Source organism: Saxophila tyrrhenica (genome assembly GCF_035928015.1).
Source record: "Saxophila tyrrhenica strain CCFEE 5935 chromosome Unknown scaffold_8, whole genome shotgun sequence".
In the NCBI taxonomy this organism is placed as follows: Eukaryota; Fungi; Ascomycota; class Dothideomycetes; order Mycosphaerellales; family Extremaceae; genus Saxophila; species Saxophila tyrrhenica.
Window position 1 is genome coordinate 8,529 of NW_027041740.1, and position 20,496 is coordinate 29,024.

The 20,496-nt window shown below is 54.8% G+C and overlaps 10 protein-coding genes across 10 annotated transcripts; 4 read left to right on the forward strand and 6 right to left on the reverse strand.

The window, feature by feature from the left end:
* Positions 1-1,166: 1,166 nt before the first annotated feature.
* LTR77_005294 (uncharacterized protein) lies at positions 1,167-1,454 on the reverse strand (the record flags this gene model as incomplete). The annotated part of the gene is made up of 2 exons (XM_064802540.1): positions 1,167-1,220; positions 1,245-1,454. 2 exons carry the CDS (start codon positions 1,452-1,454, stop codon positions 1,167-1,169), a joined length of 264 nt encoding a protein of 87 aa, XP_064658665.1.
* Positions 1,455-2,878: 1,424 nt separating this feature from the next.
* On the forward strand, positions 2,879-3,889 carry LTR77_005295 (uncharacterized protein; the record flags this gene model as incomplete). The annotated part of the gene is made up of 1 exon (XM_064802541.1): positions 2,879-3,889. The coding sequence occupies one exon, from the start codon at positions 2,879-2,881 to the stop codon at positions 3,887-3,889; it is 1,011 nt and encodes a 336-aa protein (XP_064658666.1).
* A 1,434-nt stretch (positions 3,890-5,323) lies between these two features.
* LTR77_005296 (uncharacterized protein) lies at positions 5,324-7,651 on the forward strand (the record flags this gene model as incomplete). Its single annotated transcript, XM_064802542.1, has 1 exon — positions 5,324-7,651. The coding sequence occupies one exon, from the start codon at positions 5,324-5,326 to the stop codon at positions 7,649-7,651; it is 2,328 nt and encodes a 775-aa protein (XP_064658667.1).
* Positions 7,652-7,814: 163 nt separating this feature from the next.
* On the reverse strand, positions 7,815-8,624 carry LTR77_005297 (uncharacterized protein; the record flags this gene model as incomplete). Its single annotated transcript, XM_064802543.1, has 1 exon — positions 7,815-8,624. One exon carries the CDS (start codon positions 8,622-8,624, stop codon positions 7,815-7,817), a length of 810 nt encoding a protein of 269 aa, XP_064658668.1.
* Positions 8,625-9,784: 1,160 nt separating this feature from the next.
* On the reverse strand, positions 9,785-11,554 carry LTR77_005298 (uncharacterized protein; the record flags this gene model as incomplete). Its single annotated transcript, XM_064802544.1, has 6 exons — positions 9,785-9,956; positions 10,011-10,606; positions 10,662-10,736; positions 10,785-11,064; positions 11,116-11,305; positions 11,356-11,554. The coding sequence occupies 6 exons, from the start codon at positions 11,552-11,554 to the stop codon at positions 9,785-9,787; spliced, it is 1,512 nt and encodes a 503-aa protein (XP_064658669.1).
* Positions 11,555-11,979: 425 nt separating this feature from the next.
* On the reverse strand, positions 11,980-12,168 carry LTR77_005299 (uncharacterized protein; the record flags this gene model as incomplete). Its single annotated transcript, XM_064802545.1, has 1 exon — positions 11,980-12,168. One exon carries the CDS (start codon positions 12,166-12,168, stop codon positions 11,980-11,982), a length of 189 nt encoding a protein of 62 aa, XP_064658670.1.
* A 618-nt stretch (positions 12,169-12,786) lies between these two features.
* LTR77_005300 (uncharacterized protein) lies at positions 12,787-14,060 on the reverse strand (the record flags this gene model as incomplete). Its single annotated transcript, XM_064802546.1, is given in 2 exon segments — positions 12,787-13,439; positions 13,454-14,060. 2 exon segments carry the CDS (start codon positions 14,058-14,060, stop codon positions 12,787-12,789), a joined length of 1,260 nt encoding a protein of 419 aa, XP_064658671.1.
* Positions 14,061-14,861: 801 nt separating this feature from the next.
* On the forward strand, positions 14,862-16,751 carry LTR77_005301 (uncharacterized protein; the record flags this gene model as incomplete). Its single annotated transcript, XM_064802547.1, has 3 exons — positions 14,862-15,111; positions 15,207-15,565; positions 15,621-16,751. 3 exons carry the CDS (start codon positions 14,862-14,864, stop codon positions 16,749-16,751), a joined length of 1,740 nt encoding a protein of 579 aa, XP_064658672.1.
* Positions 16,752-16,899: 148 nt separating this feature from the next.
* LTR77_005302 (uncharacterized protein) lies at positions 16,900-17,961 on the reverse strand (the record flags this gene model as incomplete). Its single annotated transcript, XM_064802548.1, has 2 exons — positions 16,900-17,060; positions 17,115-17,961. The coding sequence occupies 2 exons, from the start codon at positions 17,959-17,961 to the stop codon at positions 16,900-16,902; spliced, it is 1,008 nt and encodes a 335-aa protein (XP_064658673.1).
* Positions 17,962-18,346: 385 nt separating this feature from the next.
* On the forward strand, positions 18,347-20,023 carry LTR77_005303 (uncharacterized protein; the record flags this gene model as incomplete). Its single annotated transcript, XM_064802549.1, has 3 exons — positions 18,347-18,589; positions 18,645-19,835; positions 19,892-20,023. 3 exons carry the CDS (start codon positions 18,347-18,349, stop codon positions 20,021-20,023), a joined length of 1,566 nt encoding a protein of 521 aa, XP_064658674.1.
* Between the last annotated feature and the right edge of the window lie 473 nt (positions 20,024-20,496).

Below are 20,496 nucleotides of genomic sequence, written 5' to 3' on the forward strand. Positions count from 1 at the left end.
TCATCCCGGAGGTAGGTACTGTCCACGGGATCGCTGGCAGACTCAACTCTGCTTCGTCCTCAGATCTCCAGCAAGTGTCCGAAGGGTCCAGCTGAGCTATGTATAAGTCCAGGTAGCTTCGCTTTCGTCCCTGTCCTCTTTCTGAACTTCTGCTCTTCCATACCGTTTAGCGGGGCCACGCAAGAGGCACACCTACCAGCCGCCGCCACGCCGGCTCAAAACAATGTCCGCGGCAGGTTTGAGGTGGGTGCGACGGCGGGCAGCAATGTCGGTCGGGACTTTGAGGGTGATCCGGAGTACGCTGCCCTTGTCGTCAAGTACCGCAAACTCTAGCGAGATCGGCCTTGTCGTCTATCACATGGTCAATCCCATGGCCAACACAGCTCTAACCACTCTCGCGTCGCTGCTACGCCAGAATGGAGAAGGAAGAACGGGTGCTGGAATCGAGTCGTCATACGAGAGATGCTCGTGGCGGTCCGCGACAAGCCGTTGCTAACATCAGAAGCCTCCGTCGGTGATGTTTAGACGCTTCGCCGTACAGACGAAGCGTAGTATGGGTGGCGAGATGTTATATGGAATGGAGTGGTGAGATGAGTAGGCGACCTCCTCGATGGGGAGACGGAAATGATTGCTGGCATGAACATTGAAGCAGGATGGGTGTAGTTGAAGTGAAGTCTTTTTCTCCTCATGTCTCAGCTACCTTATGCACGGCCAAGGCGAGCCAGAGGTTCGCCAGTTTGCTGGTTCTCCACCAAAGACTCAAGTCGGACATGATACTGCACAGCCGGGCAGCCATAGCCGATGAAAGTCAGACTCCTTTCCCGGAATCACACATCCAATGAGACGGCGGCTACGCAGCGGAGGGTCTCACAGACTGTGCATGAGCCGAGCTGGTGAGGACTTGCTGGCCACGATCGCGCCTCAGGTCTAGAGAGTCTGCTCTTCGAACGAAGACGCATGTGTAGGCATAAGAGCCGGGTATCATTTGGTTGTCCGTAGTGTTCTCAGCATTTCCAAGCCTCGTGCTCCTGATGGCATCTCTGATCGGGATTGCCGCCGTCCACTGACCGAAAGCTACATGTCTGGTCTGTCAAATGCCCCCGCGGTCGGGATCGTGGTCCTCGCGAATTTCCCTGCTGGTCCCGCCCTTCGCTCCTCAGAAGTCATTAGGCCAACACTTCTCCTTCGTCCAGTCGTCGCTGTGCGTGCTCGCGTGCTGCCTGAAACAATAGAGTCAGACTCACACGACGCCTGATATGACATGGCTTGCGCTCCTCAACGTACTCGAGTATCTTCTTGTTGTCACGCGCCAACTCTTTACGGCAGAAGACGCATATCGACTTCTCTTTCGCAGGTTTCTTGGGTGTGCCGTTCGGATTGACAGGCACTCTCGTACCAGCTGCTTCTGCCTTTTTGTGTTCGCGCGAGATGCGATCCTTTTTGCTGATAGGCATGATGGCCGTCTTGGAGAATGTTGAGGATGGAGTTTAGTGAAGAGCTTGGAATCGGTGGACTTCTGTAAGCTCAAGATCTTCATCCTGCCTGCACGTGACCAAGGGTCCATTCTATTCACAGGAAACAGGTTGACGACGAAGTTTGTGCCGCCAATAGACGAGCAGGATGCCGCCTACTGTCCGACCTCCCATCATCACACGCCATGTTCACTTCCTCTACCGGCCCAAATGAACGCCTTCTGGAGATACCCAACGACTGTCTCCTTGAGGACTTTCTGTTCAGTAACAAATACGGCAGACATGCTACTGCTGAATCCAGAGATCCCTTGATCTGTGGCGTGACGGGGACGACGTATTCGACTATGCAAACGAGGCAGCGAGTAGACTACCTTGCGCAGGCTCTAGCGGAGGCATTGGGGTGGCATTCGAGGACCGGGTCACGATAGGAGAAGGTGGTGTGCTTGTACTCGGCAAACAGCGTCCGTACAATGTTCGATCGTGCTTGCGCGGCCCACTACCTTCTAACGCATCGCGGTAGATTGACGTCTTGCCGCTCGCTTGGGCTGTGCACCGTTTGTCCGGGATCTTGACACCAGCCAGCGCCTCCAACTCTGCTACTGAGCTGGCGCAACGACTCCAGTCCTGCCGGGCAGCTGCTATCTCCACGTCTCCACAACTGCTAGACAAACTCCAGTAGACTCAAGATGGAGCTTTTGAACCTCGTGCAGGCACACTCACACGTATACCGCTGGGCATGCGCCATGGAGCCTGCAATCTCTCGCGTCAGCTCGGAGGTCGCTGGCCTCGAGCGTTTCTACGGCGTCGTCGATCTGCTCACGACGTATAACGGCAAGCCGAATGCTCTGACGTCCAGCTTGACCTCAATGATTGAAGGATGCCTGAGGGTTTCATCTCTGAGACGGAGTACCTGTGTCGTACGAAGCGTAGTGGTTACCAATCTCATTGCACGTACTGATCGGGATCGCGGTGACAAGCTCTGGAGAATTCAATCCTACGAGATTCCTTGCGCCCAAGATTATGGCCAACAGGACATTCTCGTCGCTGTGTGATTCAAATGGTCATTCACGTGGTCTCATCCTCACGTCGGACACCATGCTGTCCGCTGGCAAGGTCCGACCTCAAGCTGGTCCCGTATGCGTCGGCGTGGTACCTTCACGTTGTTGAAAGATTTAGGCTACATCTTCCGGACCAGTTTCGATCGAGCGACTCCAAGCTCCTACGAATGCAAGTAAGCGATCAGCATGTCATCCAATCAGATAGCGTCTCCAGCGCAATGTGCACCAACGTGATCTACCTAGTTCAGGAATGAGTCACACCTGGTCGTTGTACTTCACCGAGCAAGGTCTATCCACCCAGTCCTCCATTCCAACCATTCGAGACAAACCAGAGACTGTCCTGAAAGAATGCCTGCATCTCCTTGTGTGTTTCTCACCGGTGCCACTGGGTTTGTCGGCGGCACGGTACTCGCTTGTCTCTCGAGTTCTCATCCCAACATCAAAATCAAAGCGCTGATCAGACAAGAGGCCGTTGCCAAAGAGCTCCAATCCCTACATCCCAACCTCACTCCAATTATTGGCGATCTTTCTTCGCTCGCTCTCCTGACTTCGACCGCATCCGATGCCGGCTTCGTGATCCATGCCGCTGGCGAGAACATTCCCGCTGTTTGCGCGTTGATAGACGGATTGACAAGCCATGACAACACCGAGTCTGAGGCGACGTTGCCGCTTCCCCGCCTTATTAGCCTTACCGGTCCACGGAGCCTGATAAATCTCTCGAAACCAATCACTGGCAATTTAGCAACGGACAGCCGTCCGTGGAGCGATGTCACAGACGCAGATAAGATCCTCAATGTCCCTGAAGATCGCATTCACGCTGGCGCGGATCAAGCAATCCTCACCCACAGTGTCGCGCAATGCGTTGGCACGATGCTAGTCTCGCCTGGCCAACTGTGGGGTCGCGGCAAAGGCCATGTTAAAAAGGAGAGTAATTCTGCGCTTTATTACAAGATGGTCAAAAGCCGAGGCCGAGCGTTCGTCATCGGTGAGGGCACGGCGACGTGGTCGTGGACTTCCATTGGAGATCTGGGCCAGGCCATCGTGTTCTTGATGGAGCAGGCACTGCTGAGAGGGAGCGAGCAGCGCGCGCAATTAGGTGTCAACCATGAGGGTTACTACTTTGTTCGCACGGGCGACTTGAGCATGATAGACAGGGCAAGAGCCGTCAGTGAGCGACTTGGTCTCGGGGAGGTGGAAAGCGTGTCAGTCGACGAGGCCAAGAAAATGCATCCCTTTGGAGCGGTCATGTGGGGTTGCGGTGAGAGGACTAGAGCAGATAAGCTGGCACAGTTGGGCTGGATGCCAAACGACACGGATTGGCGGGAGTTGATGCAGGAAGCTGGAGGCGAGAGGGCATGAGGGTGAAACAGCGCACCGTTAAGCGTCATCGTAAGCCCCGACCGCAGCATTCCACGAGCTTCTCCTTCGTCTCCGTCGTTCATTGTCACTATCCTCCGCGTCCGCTCGCATCTTGAACAGCCCATCTTTCCAGTCCAATGGTTTGTTGCGTGATGCCGAGCGCCCAGGGTACGCCATCATGTCGTCAATGTACCGCGCCCTTCCCAACTCTTCACCCGCACGTCCTCGCTGCGGGCTGGCGGCGTTGTGCAAAGATAATGGGCTGGCTTCTGTCGCAGTCCGAGGCAGACAAGGTGAGCCAGCATATTGTTGTGCGCATCCTGCGAGTGTGCATAGGGTCCAGCTCTGGTGCGAACATGTAGTAGTTGAAGATATCGGAGCAGCCCAAGCATAGCCGCTTGTTGTACGTTGTCTAATACCAATCGCTTCGTCTCGAACGAGATCAAGGTGGCTCACCTGGCCTAGCGGAGTCAGCAACATGGGAGGCGATTTGGAAGTGTAGACATACCAGGGATGGCAACCTTATCTTCATTTCGCTCCGGGTGGAATCGCCCGACCGCTGGTTCATATTCAGCCGAGCATCTCGGCGGTGGAGCTGGTTTGGAACCCAGGAGCTGGCAGGCATGCTTCGAAATCGTGCAGTCTCTGTCAACACCAGCAGAGGCAGACAGTGGACGTTGGGATTTCCATTCGTGGAAGTTTGCTGCTCGTTTTTGAGCGCGTCCTGGCTGCTCTGTCCGCGTGACCGGTCATATGAGCGCCGGACAGCTCCATCACAAGACGGTTGTTCTCAGCCACGGCACTGTTCGAGTCCACAACACTGGAGATCAAGGCGCAGGACTGGGAGAAGAAGAGGCGAAGCGAAGCCCAGAAATTGCGAGGAGAGCGCTATCGCTCTCGTCGAGCAGGTCCCAAGGTTTCTCAGCGAGATGGCCCACAAGCTCCATACTCGTCGCCAATCTATGCTTGGTCGTCCGGCGTGCAATCTGACAACGCAGGACCAATGGGCGAAGCCCAGGCTGCCCAGAGCTCACAAGTCGACGGCCCAGGAGAAGAGCAGCTCCTCCGTAGTCCACCCATGGCTTCTCTATGATGGCAATGGCCATTGTTGAACCCATCAGCCTGGGGAGCCCGGTATACGTACCCACCGCGTCGTATCCCTCCAAGAGCAGTCCCGGAAGCGTAAATGCAGAAGGAGAAGAACCAGAAGAGAGGCGAGATGATGCAGAATACTGCTCATGCACTTACCTGTCCAGAAGGATGTGCACCGGGTCGCATTTTAGGCCTGGGGATAGCAGACGATGCAGGATACTGGGTCTGTAGGAGGTGAGGTCTTCTGCCGCTGCCAAGTCATCCTACTAGCGCGAAGCGGCCCGCGTTGTTGACTTTTTACAGACGCCCGCCGCCTTCTCTTCTTCGCCAACGCGTCCGACCATGGACTTCTCTCATAGCACGCCACAGCTGCCACAGAGTCAGTACGGCAGCACGTACGGCTCACATGAACAATCTCAAGGATACCGGCCAGCAGGTTCGACGCAGCCACAGCACTCGGATCCGCCCTCCAGCGGCGGGCGTCAGTCTAAGCGTGCCAGACTGGATCCCCGGCTATATAACAATGACATGAGTAGCGATGGTCCGCAACCACAAGCGTCGCCATTCAGCCGTGATGGGCCATATCCAGCAAGAGGGCACCCTGCTGCCGGCCATGTGTCATCTCAGCTCTCCAGGAATTTCGAGCAGGAGGTTCGAGGGCTGTCCCAGTACGAGAGCAATGCCTCATCTCAACCACAAATGGGCAACCTACCGCCTGGTCTGGAATACTCACCATCTGGCGAAGTGCTGCCTCAACGCGGTGCACCACCGGGAGCAATCCTGAAAATGGCTTGTCAGTACTGCGACAGGAAAAAACGCAAGTGCCCCAGAGACTGGCCATGTAGCGAGTGCAAGAAGGATGGCCAGGAGTGCGTACCCAAGGCTCGCAAGTACCAACGCCCGAAAATGCCCGCGACACCAGGCGGTGAGCAGCAAGCCGAGAATGGGGAAGATGCATCGCCACCAGTCGAAGATGGTGCCGTGACCGCCATCAACAGAGAATCCGAATCGACCCCAGCGAGAGGTCGCGAGGAGTCTAACAGGAAACAGAACCTCAGAATGGGACCAGTCATTGGTGATCACCAGGAGTGGTCGAACATGCGCCTCGAATATCATCCTCTGCCGCCCAACATTGACGAGGTCCGTGAGAAGCTCTACAAGCTGGAACAACCAATCCTCCTCAACAGCCAGCAGTACGCCGATTACTGGCCACACATCACCAATGTCTACGGCCGCCAGATTCAACCGGTTGAGCAGGCGAACGGCTCGATGCTAGAGTACTGGGAATGCCGGAATAATCGCAAGCGGAGACTGAAGGGCCGACCACCGCCAAAGGAGCCTCAGAAGCGGAAGAGGACGATCAAGACACACCTTCTGGAGACTGATAAGGCCTGCGGGATGCGCTTCCGGGTCTTGTACTTTGTCAAGCATGCAAACACCGACGAGAACCACTCTTCTGGGTTGGACAGCTGTCGGTGTGTGCCAGAGTGGGTGCACTTGCAGAGAACGGGGCGGGTCGAGTCGCTCAACATACAGCACAACCACTCTCTGGAGTCGATGGATCGCTTCAAGAGGTCTGATGCAATCGTGTTCTACGCAGCGCTGAAGGTCCAAGAAGGTGGCTACATGTACGCTGCGGTGAGACGATGGATTATGGAGAAGTTCGGGTCCGCCACCAAGCAGATCGAGCACCTCTCGATTTCCGACATTGCCAACGCTTCGAGGTTCTGGCGGCAACAAAACCCTGAGCTCGAGCTGATTCCGGACATCCCTGATGACGACCCAGCGATCGGCGCTCGCAAGCGTGCGTTGGAGTCTATTAACAGGATCGCACCTGAGAGCCTGCGGAGAGCGCTCGCAGAAGTCTTCAAGCAACTGCCTGCTGCTATTGAGATTGCTCAACCCTTCTTGGAGTCAGTCCAAACGGGCAACGCGGCTACTTCAAACGGTGCACCGATCATGGAGGGCGACAAGATTGAGGTGCCGCTGCCTGGTATGCCTGTCAAGTACATGCCGCTCATTGCTCCGCGCTGGAACGTTCTCATCCCTCCCGAACCATCACCTCCTCCGTCACGGCGAACAGCTGCTCCTGACGCCAAACGAGACCAGCCAGCTTCGCCGTTCGCACCAGGACGACCGCCAAATGGTCTTGCGCTATCGGCTGGGAAGGGCACGGCTACAGCGTCGCATCGTCATCACGCCATGGCACCGCCTATGAATGAGCTTCCACCACGACCTTACAAGCCTGCGAGCAATTCTCACGCACTCAGCATTGACCCACCTGGAGCACATGCCAACAGCTCGATATCGGGACAGAGGCCGGAGTCTGCGCAGGACTACTCTACCGCTCGACTTGTCAACGACATCTTCGGCGCTCGATTGCATCATCGTAGTATACCAACAGCCGGAAGTGGTACTGCATCTTGGAGACCTGAGTGGGCAACAGCTGCAGATTCAGTGTCGCGGCCATCAACCAGCACAGAGTCGAGGCCAGCCTGGGCGGTATCAGGAGAGAAGGCCTCGCCAACTGCCCCCTCAGAACAGGTAACGAACGAGCAGCAAAAGCACCAGAAGGATGCGGGGCGGTCTGATGTAGCTGGAGAGAGCGGAGCGAGGATGCAGCTCACTAGGGCGGGACCGGCTGGACTCTACACTGAATGGGTGGCTTAGTAAGTCTTTTACTCAGTGTGGAGTACAGGTGGCCGTCCGAGCGTGGCTGGTGGAGGATTCGCACAACGTATGATATGCTGACAACGAATGAGGAGATGTGGAAGAGGTAGCCAAGGTAATGCACAGTGAGTCATGAACACTGAAACGAGCTATTTGCTGCATACTACTTGAAGACGTCCCTCAGAAAATCCAACACCGCCTTTGAAGTCTCCTCCGGCCTCTCCAATTGCGGCGCATGACCCACTCCCTCCAACATCAACGTCTTCGCGCTCTGGAACTGGCTCGCAACCCACTCCGCTTCCTTCTTGGGATCCGAGAAGTCTGGATCCTTGTCGCCCATCACCACCAACGCCGGAGTCTTGCTGGCTTTCTCAATCCAGGGAGTGACGGCTCGATGGTCGCATCCAACCACCGTCGAGTAGAAAGCCGACCAGCGGCCAGGACGGGTAAGCATATCAGTCGTCTTCTGCGCTCTCGCTTTGGCTTGATCATTTGGCAGACCGGCCCATAGTGTGGGTGCGTAGAACTTCCAGACTGTCGAACCCCATGGCCACTTGAAGAGGAGCGGCATGAACCACATCCCCACTGGACCCATGGGATTGCGGAGAAAGGGAGCCAGCAGCACGACGCCGCGGATGTTGGAAGAGTCTTTGCCTGCGGCAATGGTTGCGGAGCCAGTTGCGAATGAGTTCCCGACCAATACCGCTGGGCCTTTCTTCAGTTCCTTAATAGTAGTGAGGAAGTCATCTGCTGTCGCTTCGTCGCCGTACTGCTTGAAATCGGTTGAGCTGTCGCCGTGGCCGCGGGTGTCCATGTTGGCGACGGTGTAGCCGTTGGAGACTAGTCTCTGAACGAGTGGGTTATAGGTGTCGCGGGAGTCGCCCATTCCGTGCGCGCAGATGACGAGGGGTCCGGTGCCGCTCACTTCGACTGCCAGGGTGCCGCCCGCTGTTGAGATGTTTTGGACGGACATTGTGAGTGGTTGTGAAGTAGAAGCTCTAGTTGTCCAAAGTGTCAATTACGATTCCGGCTGTAAGATGATTCAGTTTCGGTCGTTTGATAAAGTGCTGCGTGCTGTTGTGGCAAAGAGTATCGCCCATATATATATCAACCAAGCGGATCAAATAGCACCCGCCATCGCGTTTGCCCTATCACGTGTCAATGCGCTGGACGCGAATGCGAGCTTCGGCGCCCCTGTCCTCCGCTTATCAAACCGCTCTGGCGGGCTTTGCACGGCGCTTCTTCTTCCGACTAGCAAGGATACCTTAGGACAGGTGTTTGTACCTGCAGCTGGCTGGAAGGGTGATAATGTACGATTCATTCGCGGGCCATTCCACCGAGGACACGCACCAACAGACAGCTGCACCTTCATCGCAGCCGTGCCTGGTGCCTTTGGCGTCAGTATCTCAAAGGTAAGGCTGACAAGGCTGTTTGAGATCCTTGCGTTCATCTGGTCTCCCAAGTCCTTCAAGCAACCTACAATGACCATACTGCGAGTAGCTCTGACACATCAATTCCCTAAACGTTTCATGATAGAATGCTTGAGATGGTGCCTAGCGCTACAGCGGAGCAAAGAATAGCCAGAGTATCTGTGGATGGGAGAAAGCATCTCGACACATCCCAAAAGGCGGCGAAATCAAACGAAATCTCCTCCGAAGAGCAACTCAGATGTTTGATAGCAACGGCGCCGTTTTGGAGGGCTTCACCAGGATACAGTGCGGAGCAAATGGAAACGCATTCCTGTGGATGATGTTCACACTCACAGCGAGATCATACAAGTTCCAGCGAGACGAGCTCGATGAGTGGATCGGAAAGCTGAGGATGGTCTCCTCTGTCTCTACAATGAGTGCTTTCCAACAGGCCTTGAAAGGATGGCCGTGGGCATGGGCGCTCTGGTGGTGGTCGCATGCTTTACGACGGACATGCATCGAGCTGGCTCCTACAAAAGGGCAATGGCAGATCCTCAGTGACGAGCCGGACCCAGTGCCAACATTCACGACGGGCTTGCGCATGAAGTTGCGCGTGATTTATGGTTAGCTGATCCAATGAATGGTGGACACCGTTTTCATTCCTCCAAGAGAAGTATCCAGATTACAGAAGCTGTGCCGGCCATCGACGACAGGAATTCCTCCCTCAGTTCACCTTGCCAACAACTCTGACCCGAACGCCCTTCGAGTCCAGCTTTGGACTGGGCAGGAAGAAGTCATGTGCCAGTTCGACATCCGACGTGTCAGTTTCATACAGCTCCAGCTGGAAACGTCTGAACACCTGAGCCAACTGCACATAGAGCTCCAGGTGGGCCAGACTGTGCCAATCGTCAGCCGGAATCCAACACTCAATGAGATGAGGTCCAGCTTACTTAATTCCAATGCACATTCGTGTGCCCTTCCCAAAACCTACAAAATGGCTGTCCAGGGATGAACCATCTGCGAGTTTGGACTCCTTGCCTGTCCATCGCTCAGGTCTGAACTTGCGAGGTTCCTTGTAAACACTGCCATCGAAGTTGGCATCTCTCGCACTCATGGAGATAGCTGTTCCGGGAGGAATGGTGTAGTCCTGGTAGACCAAGGGCTCCTGCAGAACCCTGGCGCCCCTACCAGAAATGCCCAGCCCGAACCTGATCCCTTCCTTGACACACCCAGTGAGGTATGGCAACTTCTCCAGCTTCTCAAACTTGAATGCGTCGTGCGCTGATGGGTTCGGTACGGCTTCACGAAGCTCAGCGAGCAATTTCGGGTGGACGTCGTCATCTGAAAGGATGTAAAAAATTGCCTGAGTGGCCGCCCATGCTGTAGTGACGATCCCGCCCCCAATCACGGTCTGAGCTTCATGCTCGAGTCGTGTGGCTCCCTTTGCATCCTCGGGGAGGTCTGACTGCAGGACTGCATGGAAGATAGTGTGATGTTTGCCTGCAGAGGGATCCTTCTTGATGGTCTGAATTGTCTTATTGAAGTCCTGCGTGAAGACTGTTAATACGAGAAGTCTTTCGAGCTGCTCAGAGACTACCCACCTTCTGCAGCTGAAGCATCTGTCCAAGCGACGGGTCCATTTTGGTGGTAATGGAATCTGGGATGCTTTTGAGAAGCTAGAAAGATTGTTAGCAGTAGAGTGAGGTGGCAACCGCTCTGCTCACCGGGTTGACCCATGGATACTGCACAGATACATGACCAAATGCACCAAGGGAGATGTAAGCGTTGTGGAAGTTCTCTTTCCAGCCGTTCTCGTAATGCTCAACCTGCCCGTAGGAGAAGCCGAACGAGTACTGGGAGATGACGTCTGCGGCGAACGCCGCGAAAGCATCTGTAATGCAGAAGACAGAACCATTCTCTAGGCAACGCTCCATGCCGGTGCAGAGGATGCCCATCTTATCTTGAACAAGTTCTTGTTGGTCGAGAATTGCTCGGCGGGAGAAGCTAATGGCAATCAATACGAGAGGTGAGCATCCAACAGTCATTTCTACTTACAACGGGTTCAATGGTGCACGAAGCATGCGGTGGTAACCAGCATCGGCCACAGCGAACATGGAGTCATTGTTGCCGAACCGTGAAGCCGTCGAAGAGTAGCGGCTTGCTTTTGGGTACTTCACAAACAGAGTGTCCCAGAAGGCGCTGTCCCTGATGTGTACTTCCTCTGGAGTTATCCGCACGATTGGCCCTGTGCGAGCACATAAGCTATGGCCAGTCCTTGCCAGCTGGCGGTCTCACCGTAACGCTCATGCAGCTCGTCGAGCTTGAATGAGAATTTGCCTTGCCGCCATATCTCGTAGTATGCTTCGTAGAACTTGGACAGAGCTCCCAGCTTCGGACCAGGCAGCTTGGCGAGCGGGCTGAGATACAGTCGGTAGAAGGCAAGACCGAGAAGATATAGAACGAAGGAGACGAGGGCGAGAGTGATGAGAGCCATGATGGTGGATTGGGCTATGGCACTTACGGATGTTGGGTTATGTGAGGTCGACAGATGGTATCGCTACTGAGTACATGTACTTAGCCTTGCTGCGAGGAGGTGAGCTGGCACTCTCTCAAGCGAGCTGCACAGTGGACATGGATGCATAGGATGCTATCTGCTCCCGTCCCCTCTCCTCACTTGTTATGCGGGACCTGCTCCATGCAGCTAGCGCGTGCCAAGAAGCCATCAACTTCAACCTTGCAACATCCCGTCGTCCTCTCCTCTTGGCCACCAACAAGGCGCGCTGGCTAATGCGGCAGTCATGCACTCGATATCTCCTCACTCCCTGCGGTCAAGGCGTGTTCTTGCCGGGTCGTACAGAACGCAACATGATGAATAGCGGCTGGCCAAACACTCTGTCTTGAGGGACAACCGGTGAACAGCTATGGAAGCGCTTCAAAAAGCCCATCGAACAGCTCAGAGTCCAGCTCAAACGGCAGCGTGCTGAGCCACGCCCAGTCGATCTGGTCATCTGGCCAGAGGTCCTGGAAGCCGTCCATTTGTTCCACAGCAGCTGCATCGAAGAAGACAGCGGAATCAGCATTTTTCGATGAGTCAATCCGCGACGCCATGGTGTCTTCCCCCTGTTGTGTGCAACCGTGGACATATGCCGAACCGCCACCATCATTCAAAAGTTGTGGCGTCTCACCACGAGAGCCATGAGCACCAGGACGAAAGCTTCGATCGCTCAACTCGAGCAGTCTCAGGCATCGGTCCGCTGTCGCACTGGATGCACAGTACGACTTCAGAACACTGAGACACTTGTCCCAAGCAGGGTGTGCCTCGCTGTCTTCAGACATGCAGCCTCTTTGCACAAGGAGTACCATTCCGCAAGTGTAAGCATCTAACAGAAGAGGTCAGCGGAGCATAAAGTGGTTCTCAGCAAAGCAAACTCACAAAACACTGTGTACCATGACTCGGGCAGACATCCAGGCGCCGCTTTTCGCACAAAGTCAACGAGCTCAACGAGCTCAACCGCAGCCCGAAAGCACAGTTGCGGACCCTCATTGAGTAAGGCTGAGCTCAGTATCGAGCTTACAGTAGAGGCCGCGCTGTGCTGTGCTGTCCAAAATCCCCGACATTCAGCCTGGCGTAACAGCAAAGGTCTAAATGCAACGACACGTCCGTACAGCAACCTGGCAAGCAATCAGAAAATGCGGCTGTATGCGCGTGGAAGTAGAAGCTCGGATTCACCTCACACGAAGAACCACAGCGTGGCGGTCCCACCCTGACCTCTGCTGCATTTCATTACCTAACATCAGATCTGCAGTGGCCGGCAGCCTTAGTATGTCTGGCAGATCGCGATCCCACCCTTCCAGTGCCTCTTCAAAGTTAAGCAATGCCACAAAATCATGGGCTTCGACATTGCTTCTTCTCTGTGGCGTACGCAGAAGCCCTGTACCGATATGGGGCGCCGGGCCGTTCTCGGTGTTCGTCGCGGCGGAGTTTGGGAGACTGTCGATGATGTCGCCGAGCAGGCTGTTCAGCTTCAACGAGGCAATGAGGAAGACCGCGTCTTTCCAATCGTTGGATGAATCACTGCTTGGTGGTACACAAGATGCGATCCGCTGCCTTGTGACTGCTGGAACCATGCTCGACCTGCCGTACGTCGTTGCTAACATGCTGATTGAACAGTTAGGAGATTGCACCCCCATTCTCGCAGCGGCTGCTCTGCTTACCGGTCTAACGCGACACATCCAGCCCAGGTCCGCCACCGAGCTGAAGTACCGATCTGATCCGTTTCCAACGCTCGCTTCGGGCAACAATGCAGCCCCAGTGCTTCTGACATTCTCACAGCAACACCGACAAGATTCCAGCATGCGCTCGAGAGCTCGGTTGTACTCTGTAAGTACACACCCATGTACAGCAGAGCTTGGATGATCAGTATCCGAGGACGATTGAAGATATCAAAATCCCGCTCGAGCAGGTCCTTGCATCGCTTCCAATGCATCTCTCCGCGTTGGCTCTCTTCTGCAGCACTTTCGGATACAGTACTGTCGCATCCCAGGGCGAACATGACGTTTAATAGGATATGGAAGCGTCGTGACTCCGGAACCCGGTCCCCCCATCGGCCTTCGTCACGACCACCATACGAATCAGCGTACACATGAGACTCCGTGAGCTCGTCGGAAGGCCCGGCCGTCCAGAGACCATGGTATGTTCGCTCAAACTCATGTCGGTCTAGGAAAGGGTACAAAGAATGGATGTTGACCCAAAATCCCGACAGCATCGCATCTGCCTCACGACGGGGTGGTAATGCATACTCTTCCAAGGCCTGCTGTCGTCCCTTTGGTCGCGTGCCGCTTCTCCTGGTCGCCAGGCTCTTTGCGCCAGTATCGCCATGCTCCGAGACGATCCGCAGGACCTGGTTTACGAAGTTGACTGTACTGGAAGCTTCAAAATATCCACTGCGTTCGACATCGTGGTCCTCATGGTCGACTATATCGCTAACGACTGCGCCCATTCCGTCAACTCTGCCACCTGCTACCATCTGCTTCCTTCAGTACAACACTGAAGCAAATCAGGAGCTTGCTGCTTACCGATTCGTCACTGAAGGTACTCCTGCGATCACTGGACTTTAGCCTTTTCGTGGGCGGCCCGACATGGCTCGGTGTCGGAGATTGGCTGTAACGGTCAAACGACTCACTGTGCGGTGAGACTGCAATCCGTCCAGCAGTCTGCCCGCCCTCCAGCTCTGCAAGACGTCTCTGCAGGGTCTCGATCTGTCTGCGACCAGAATCCCACTCATCAGTCCCGCAAATCAGCAAGGGCACCGTCTTCACAAGCGCCTACCTCGAAGTGTTGGCTTTTCGAGGCGCCGCCTTTGCATACACACATGGTTCGCTCGAACTTCGCTTCGCACACGTGTTGCAGATCGGCTGGACTCCGTCACATTTTCTTTTTCCATTGCGGCAACTCTCGCAAGCCTGCAGGCCCTTCGTTCTCCCTCGACGTCGTCGGACTTCTGGGTTGCCGCCGTCTCGCTGCTGGCTGATAGCGGACATTGTTATCAAGGCACAGTCAGCTGAACCACGATTGAAGCCGCACTTGCGGATATTTAATACGGCGCTGGTCGTTGCGGTATCTTTAATTCCGGATGCCGCAACCCCGCTCCAGCTGGGGCTGTGATGCGGAGAGCCTGGGGTTTGAGAACTAAGAATCGAATCAAATTGCAAGGCACTTCGGGGATACTTAAGACGTGGCAGTGTTCGACTCGACGACGGCAGCCACATCCGCGGTAAGCCGGTGCCGCTCACACTTCGAAATGCCGTCTGTTAAGCGTCGCAGGCTGTCTGATCCTAACGGGCGCGAACACCCGGCTCGCCAACACCCAACAGCGGACACGACGAACGGTTCCTCCGTATATATCGCCAATCGCAACATCGACAACCGAAGGCCGCTGAAGGTCATCATCGTTGGTGCTGGGATCTCTGGTATCCTCAGCGCTATCAAGCTCTTGCAGACAACCTCAGCGTTGGAGATTGTGATCTACGATAAGAACTCAGATCTTGGAGGTACTTGGTTCGAGAATCGCTACCCCGGAGTCGCGTGTGGTACAGTTCGACGAGCCGAGAATAAAGCAGATGAGCAACACTAATCACATTCCCAGATATTCCCGCCCATGTTTACCAGCTATCCTGGGACTCGAATGTTGCTTGGTCGCAATTCTACGCTTCCGGTGCGGAGATATTGCAGTACTGGCAGCGTGTGGCGAAGAAATATGGCGTGGAGAAGTACATGAAGTTCTCTCATGCAGTCACTGGAGCCACATGGGATGCCAGAAGAGCGCAGTGGAAAGTCACTGTCGACGACACGCTGGGCGGACGTACTATTGACCATGAGGGCGACATCTTGATCACCGCAATCGGCGTATTGAACCAGTGGAAATGGCCGAGCATCCCGGGGCTGAAGGACTTCCAGGGCAAGCTCATGCATACTGCGGCGTGGGACGAAGAGTTTGATGTGACTGTAAGTCACTGTACATGCAAGAGATCCGCGGAGGGTATGGCTAATCCTTCTACAGCACAAAAATGTGGCAGTCATTGGGGCTGGGTCCAGCGGGATCCAAGTTGTCCCCACTATCCAGTCGGAGGTCAACCGACTCGACCACTATGTCCGCGGTAGTACATGGATTGCTACTCCGATGGCCGGTCAGGAAGTCGAGAAGAGAGTAACGGAAGGCAGCAACTTCAGCTATACTCCGGACGAGATCAAAGCATGGGAGCAAGATCCTGAGACATACATCCAATACAGGAAGCAAGTGGAAAGAGTCGTCCAATCCGACTACGACATCACCATACGAAATTCAGAAAACCAGGCCAAAGCCAGGAAGTACTTCGAGATGCTCATGACGCAGCGTCTCTCGAAGAAACCAGAGCTTATCGAGCACTTTCTACCCACCTTCTCACCACTCTGCAAACGATTGACGCCGGGACCTGGCTATCTGGAGGCTTTGACAGAGGACAATGTCGATGTCATTGTACAACCCATCGATCGTGTCACGAAGACCGGCATCTTGACGAAAGATGGACGACAGCGTGATGTAGACGCAATCATTTGTGCGACGGGCTTCAACACACACTTCACAAACCGCTTCCCAGTGCACGGAATCGACGGCAAGAAGCTGTTCGATGAACAGACCACCTCGTCCAGGAGGCCGAGACTGTCAAACTATCTCTCCATGATGGTCGACGGCTTTCCGAACATGTTCATGTTTCTAGGTCTGAATGCCGGCGTGGGACATGGCAATCTGCTCATGATCCTCGAACGGGTCGCCGAATACGTCAGCAAGGCAGTGGCCAAACTGCAGCTGGAGAACATTCGCACGCTGCAGCCGTCTGTGAGAGCGACCGATCAGTTCACCAGCTTTTGCGATGCGCACTTCGAGCGGACCGTCTTCAGCGAAACTTGCTCCTCGTGGTACAAGACCGACGGCCGTGTCTCGGCTTTGTGGCCAGGCTCAAGTCTCCACGCCATCAAAGCGCTGCAGAATCCCCGCTGGGAGGACTTTGACTACACCTTCGTTGATGGAAATGGTGTCGGCTGGCTTGGTGACGGCTCGACGGCGGCGGACTGGGATCCTGAGGAGGACAAGAGCTATTATTTAGGGTCTTTGGAGTTTGTGAAGGACGACTTGCCGGGCTCTGTTGCGTAGCGGTAGTCAACAGTAACCAAGTTGCTGTCTCAACTGCCCAAATAACCCAAATACGTGTCGGCTTGAACCACTGACTCTTCCCTACATAGGTATCGATGGCAGACGCAAAATTCATCTTGTCACTGTCACCAAAATCCGTCTAGATCGTCTACACATCTGCAGCTACTTCGGGAAACTTGGTCTTCAAGCCCGGAAACAACCGGAAGGCGTTCTTCCACCCAATCTTACGTCGATCCTCCGCCGAGAACCCTTCAAACGCCTCCAGTGACTGCTGGGCCATCGGGATCAGGCTGTCTGGCATGTATGGATCTGAATTCCGTCAGCTCGTTGCAGTACGGATGATCCAGAGGACGCAACACTCACAGTCCGATCCCGTCAGCATCCGGTCCGCGCCTACAAACTCCTTCAGCGCCGCAGACGACGCATTACCCACGGTGACGGCGGTGTCAAAGTAATACCCTTGCAGCTCGGCATAGGCCTCATCATAGCTCTTCCCTCCTTGGAAGGACAAGGTCGACTGGATGGCGAGACGTACCGCCAGAAACGGAGTGACTCCTCCTCCATGAGAAAAGATCATGCTCATATGAGGGAAGCGTTTGCGGGTGCCAGTAAAAAGCAAGTTGCCAATGGCGCGTGTGGTGTCGAAGGGATACTCCATCACCGGCAACGACATGTTATACAGCGCCGGTGCTGCTGGAGGGCCTGCGGGGTGAACGAAGACAGTCGTCTTGCGGCGGTCCAGCTCTTCCATGATTGGATCCAAGGCCGGATCACCAAGATAGACGCCGTTGACATTGGTGTAGAGGCCTATGCCTTCCATGTGAAGCTCATCGAGGCAGTATTCGATCTCCGCCAGAGAGGCTTCGATGTCCGGTAGAGGAAGGACGCCAAAAGCACCGAGCTGTTTCGGGTGCTCTTGTGTCCACGTGGACATCTGGTCATTCAGCTGGCGAGCAAGTGTTTTGGCCTGAATGTTGCCCTTCAAGAAGCTGAGGCCTGGTGCCGTGATGCTCAAGATGGAGTAGTTGTAACCGCGGTTCAGACGCTCCTCGAGGTAAGACTCGATGGTGAACTCTGGTGTGCGAAAGCCATCAACGAAGATCTCGGAGGCATTCGTCCCTGGCGGTCCGTATCCAGCGTCCAGGAGAGCTTGTCTGTACATGCCAGGGATCGGATGCGTATGAACGTCGACCTTGAAAGTTGCGGCCATAGTGCTGGCTACTGCGAGGTGTATACTGCACAAGATCGAAAGGTAGTACATCACGATTCGACACTTTTGCTTATGAAAGGTGGATCCTTCGTCCTATGCTTTAAGTAATCACTCAGACTACATGCAATGGAAGGGTCGTTGAACTGATTCCGGCCAGCGGCTGCAAACAACCCGCTGCGGCTCCGGAAACAGACCTCTTCGATTCCGGGGCTCCGCAACACATATTCACGGTCACTTTGGCAGTTGAGGCGGGGAAAGCAGTTGAAGGGTGTGCACTAATCGAACGGACGGCCCATGACTACCTCTCAGAGAACACCAGCTGGTGCATTCGTCTACCAGACTCTTCGCAGACACCTTCAGACTCGACGATCAACTCAAACTCGGCATGGCCTTCCTCTCCTACGCTTCCCGTCAACTGGTTGCAGACTCAGACGACGTCTCGATGATCTGGGTCATCGCCATCCTCAGCGTCCTGGCTTTTTTGATGGTGTTTGCAGCGCTGCATCGACTCCTTCGACCTGTCGACAGGCTACCAGCACCATCCGGTAAGAAGTGGAAGCTGCCTCCAGGACCTTCAGGGTGGCCATTCATTGGCAGTTTACTCCTCTACAGCAAAGGCGAGGTTGCTGTAGGTCGTTGCCTTCGCTTGGTTTAGACACCGCTAATCTCTCACTTTTGAGCAGGCTCATCAGATTGCGGAGTATGGCGAGATGACTACAACTCATCTGGGCTCCAAGCTCTGGGTGGTACTGAACAGCAACCGCTTGGTGTCAGAACTGTACGGCCGCAAGGGCAGTGTCACGAACGGACGGCCACCGTACCCGATGGTCAGCGGTATGATCAGCCAGAACAGACGTTCTGTTCTGCTTCCGGTGAACGGCTGGGCTGAGCGCCGACGAGTTATGCATCAGCTGTTGAGCGGTACGGCACTCGCGAAATACCAGGATTATCAAGACATGGAAAGCATCACCCTTCTTAAAGGATACCTGCACCGACCACAAGCCTGGTATGTTCACAACCGGATCTACTCCAACTCAGTCATCCATCGCATCACTTTTGGTGAGAGACCGCCGGAGGGCGACAACGTCAAGGAAATTGCCAAAGCACAGTTCGACTTCCTGACGAATGCACCGCCCTACAATCTGTGGGACTGCTTCCCGGAGCTCACAAAACTGCCAATCATTTTCCAATGGTGGCGCCACAAGTATGCTGCAATGGGACATGCAACGCACGCGGCCTACGCCAGATACTGGACGCCATTGAAAGCAGCCATCGAGCAAGGCGACCGCCCACCTTCGTTCGCCCAAGATCTGATTTCTGGAGAGGGCAAGTTCTCAGGCACAGAGACCGACAAGATGTTTCTGGCGATGCAACTCGTAGAAGCAGGCAGCGATACCACACGACTAGCCATCAACATCTTCATCCTGGCCGCCTTTTCCAATCCTGACAAATTCCAGAAGGCCCGCGACGAGGTCGACAGTGTCTGTGGCGGCAGCGGTGAAAGACTTCCCGGCTTCGAGGACGAGAAGCTACTGCCATACATCAACGCCTTCGGAAAGGAGATGCTACGGTGGCGGCGAGTCTTCGCCTGGACGCCAGAGCATACATTGACAGAGGACCTCGCCTTTGAGGGCTACTTCTTTCCCAAGGGCACAAACTTTGTCATCAACCACGCCAGCATAGCTAATGATCCCTCGGCGTACGAGAGTCCACAGTCTTTCCAGCCTGAACGCTTTCTTGACGGGCACGAAACAGACATGGGCGGCCATTGGCAATTTGGTCATGGCCGTCGGGTTTGCGTCGGATACCGACTTGCGCAGAAGAGTCTATTTATCAATGTGGCAAGACTTGTTTACTGTTTCGACTTTGCTGCGGTATGTGACGTTACCAGATGAATGCTTTACGACGAGCATTGCTAATGTTATCGCAGAGAGAGCCTTTCGACAACACGAAGATCAATCATTTCACCCTCGACGAGCCATTCCCCGTGGAAGTGAGGGTGAGAGGGACATCATTCGCGGAACTGATCAGGAATTCCAGCACAAATGTCGGAAATGTCTGAGGAAGTGTACAATCCTGGGAGCGCAGGGTCTCCTTGCCGCTGCCTTCTGACAGATGCCGTTGATTATGCATTCAGAATCACAACTGTCTGTATTTCCGTTGCTTCAGCCCGATCAATTGACAGCTCTCCAATTCCGAAATGATTCGTAAGACTCATCTATTCACCGACGGAGTGATGTAAAGTCCGTACCCGCGACATCTCTTCACCACCGCCGGTACTGGAGAGAAATCGTAGGTAGTCACTAGCTCGCCGTTGGGGGCCATGAAACCGGAAGACGTTGCGGAATCGCTCGAAGCCGGATACCGCAGAGCTCACTTTAACCCGGGCGACATCAAATCCTGTCTTAAATCCGGCCACATTGGACGAGATGGAGGAGGCCAAAGAATCATGGACGGCTCATGAAGCGGAACCCACGAGCGGAGGTCTGTCTAACGATGGCGCGTGTGAATACCGATCGTCCACTGGCAAGGCGT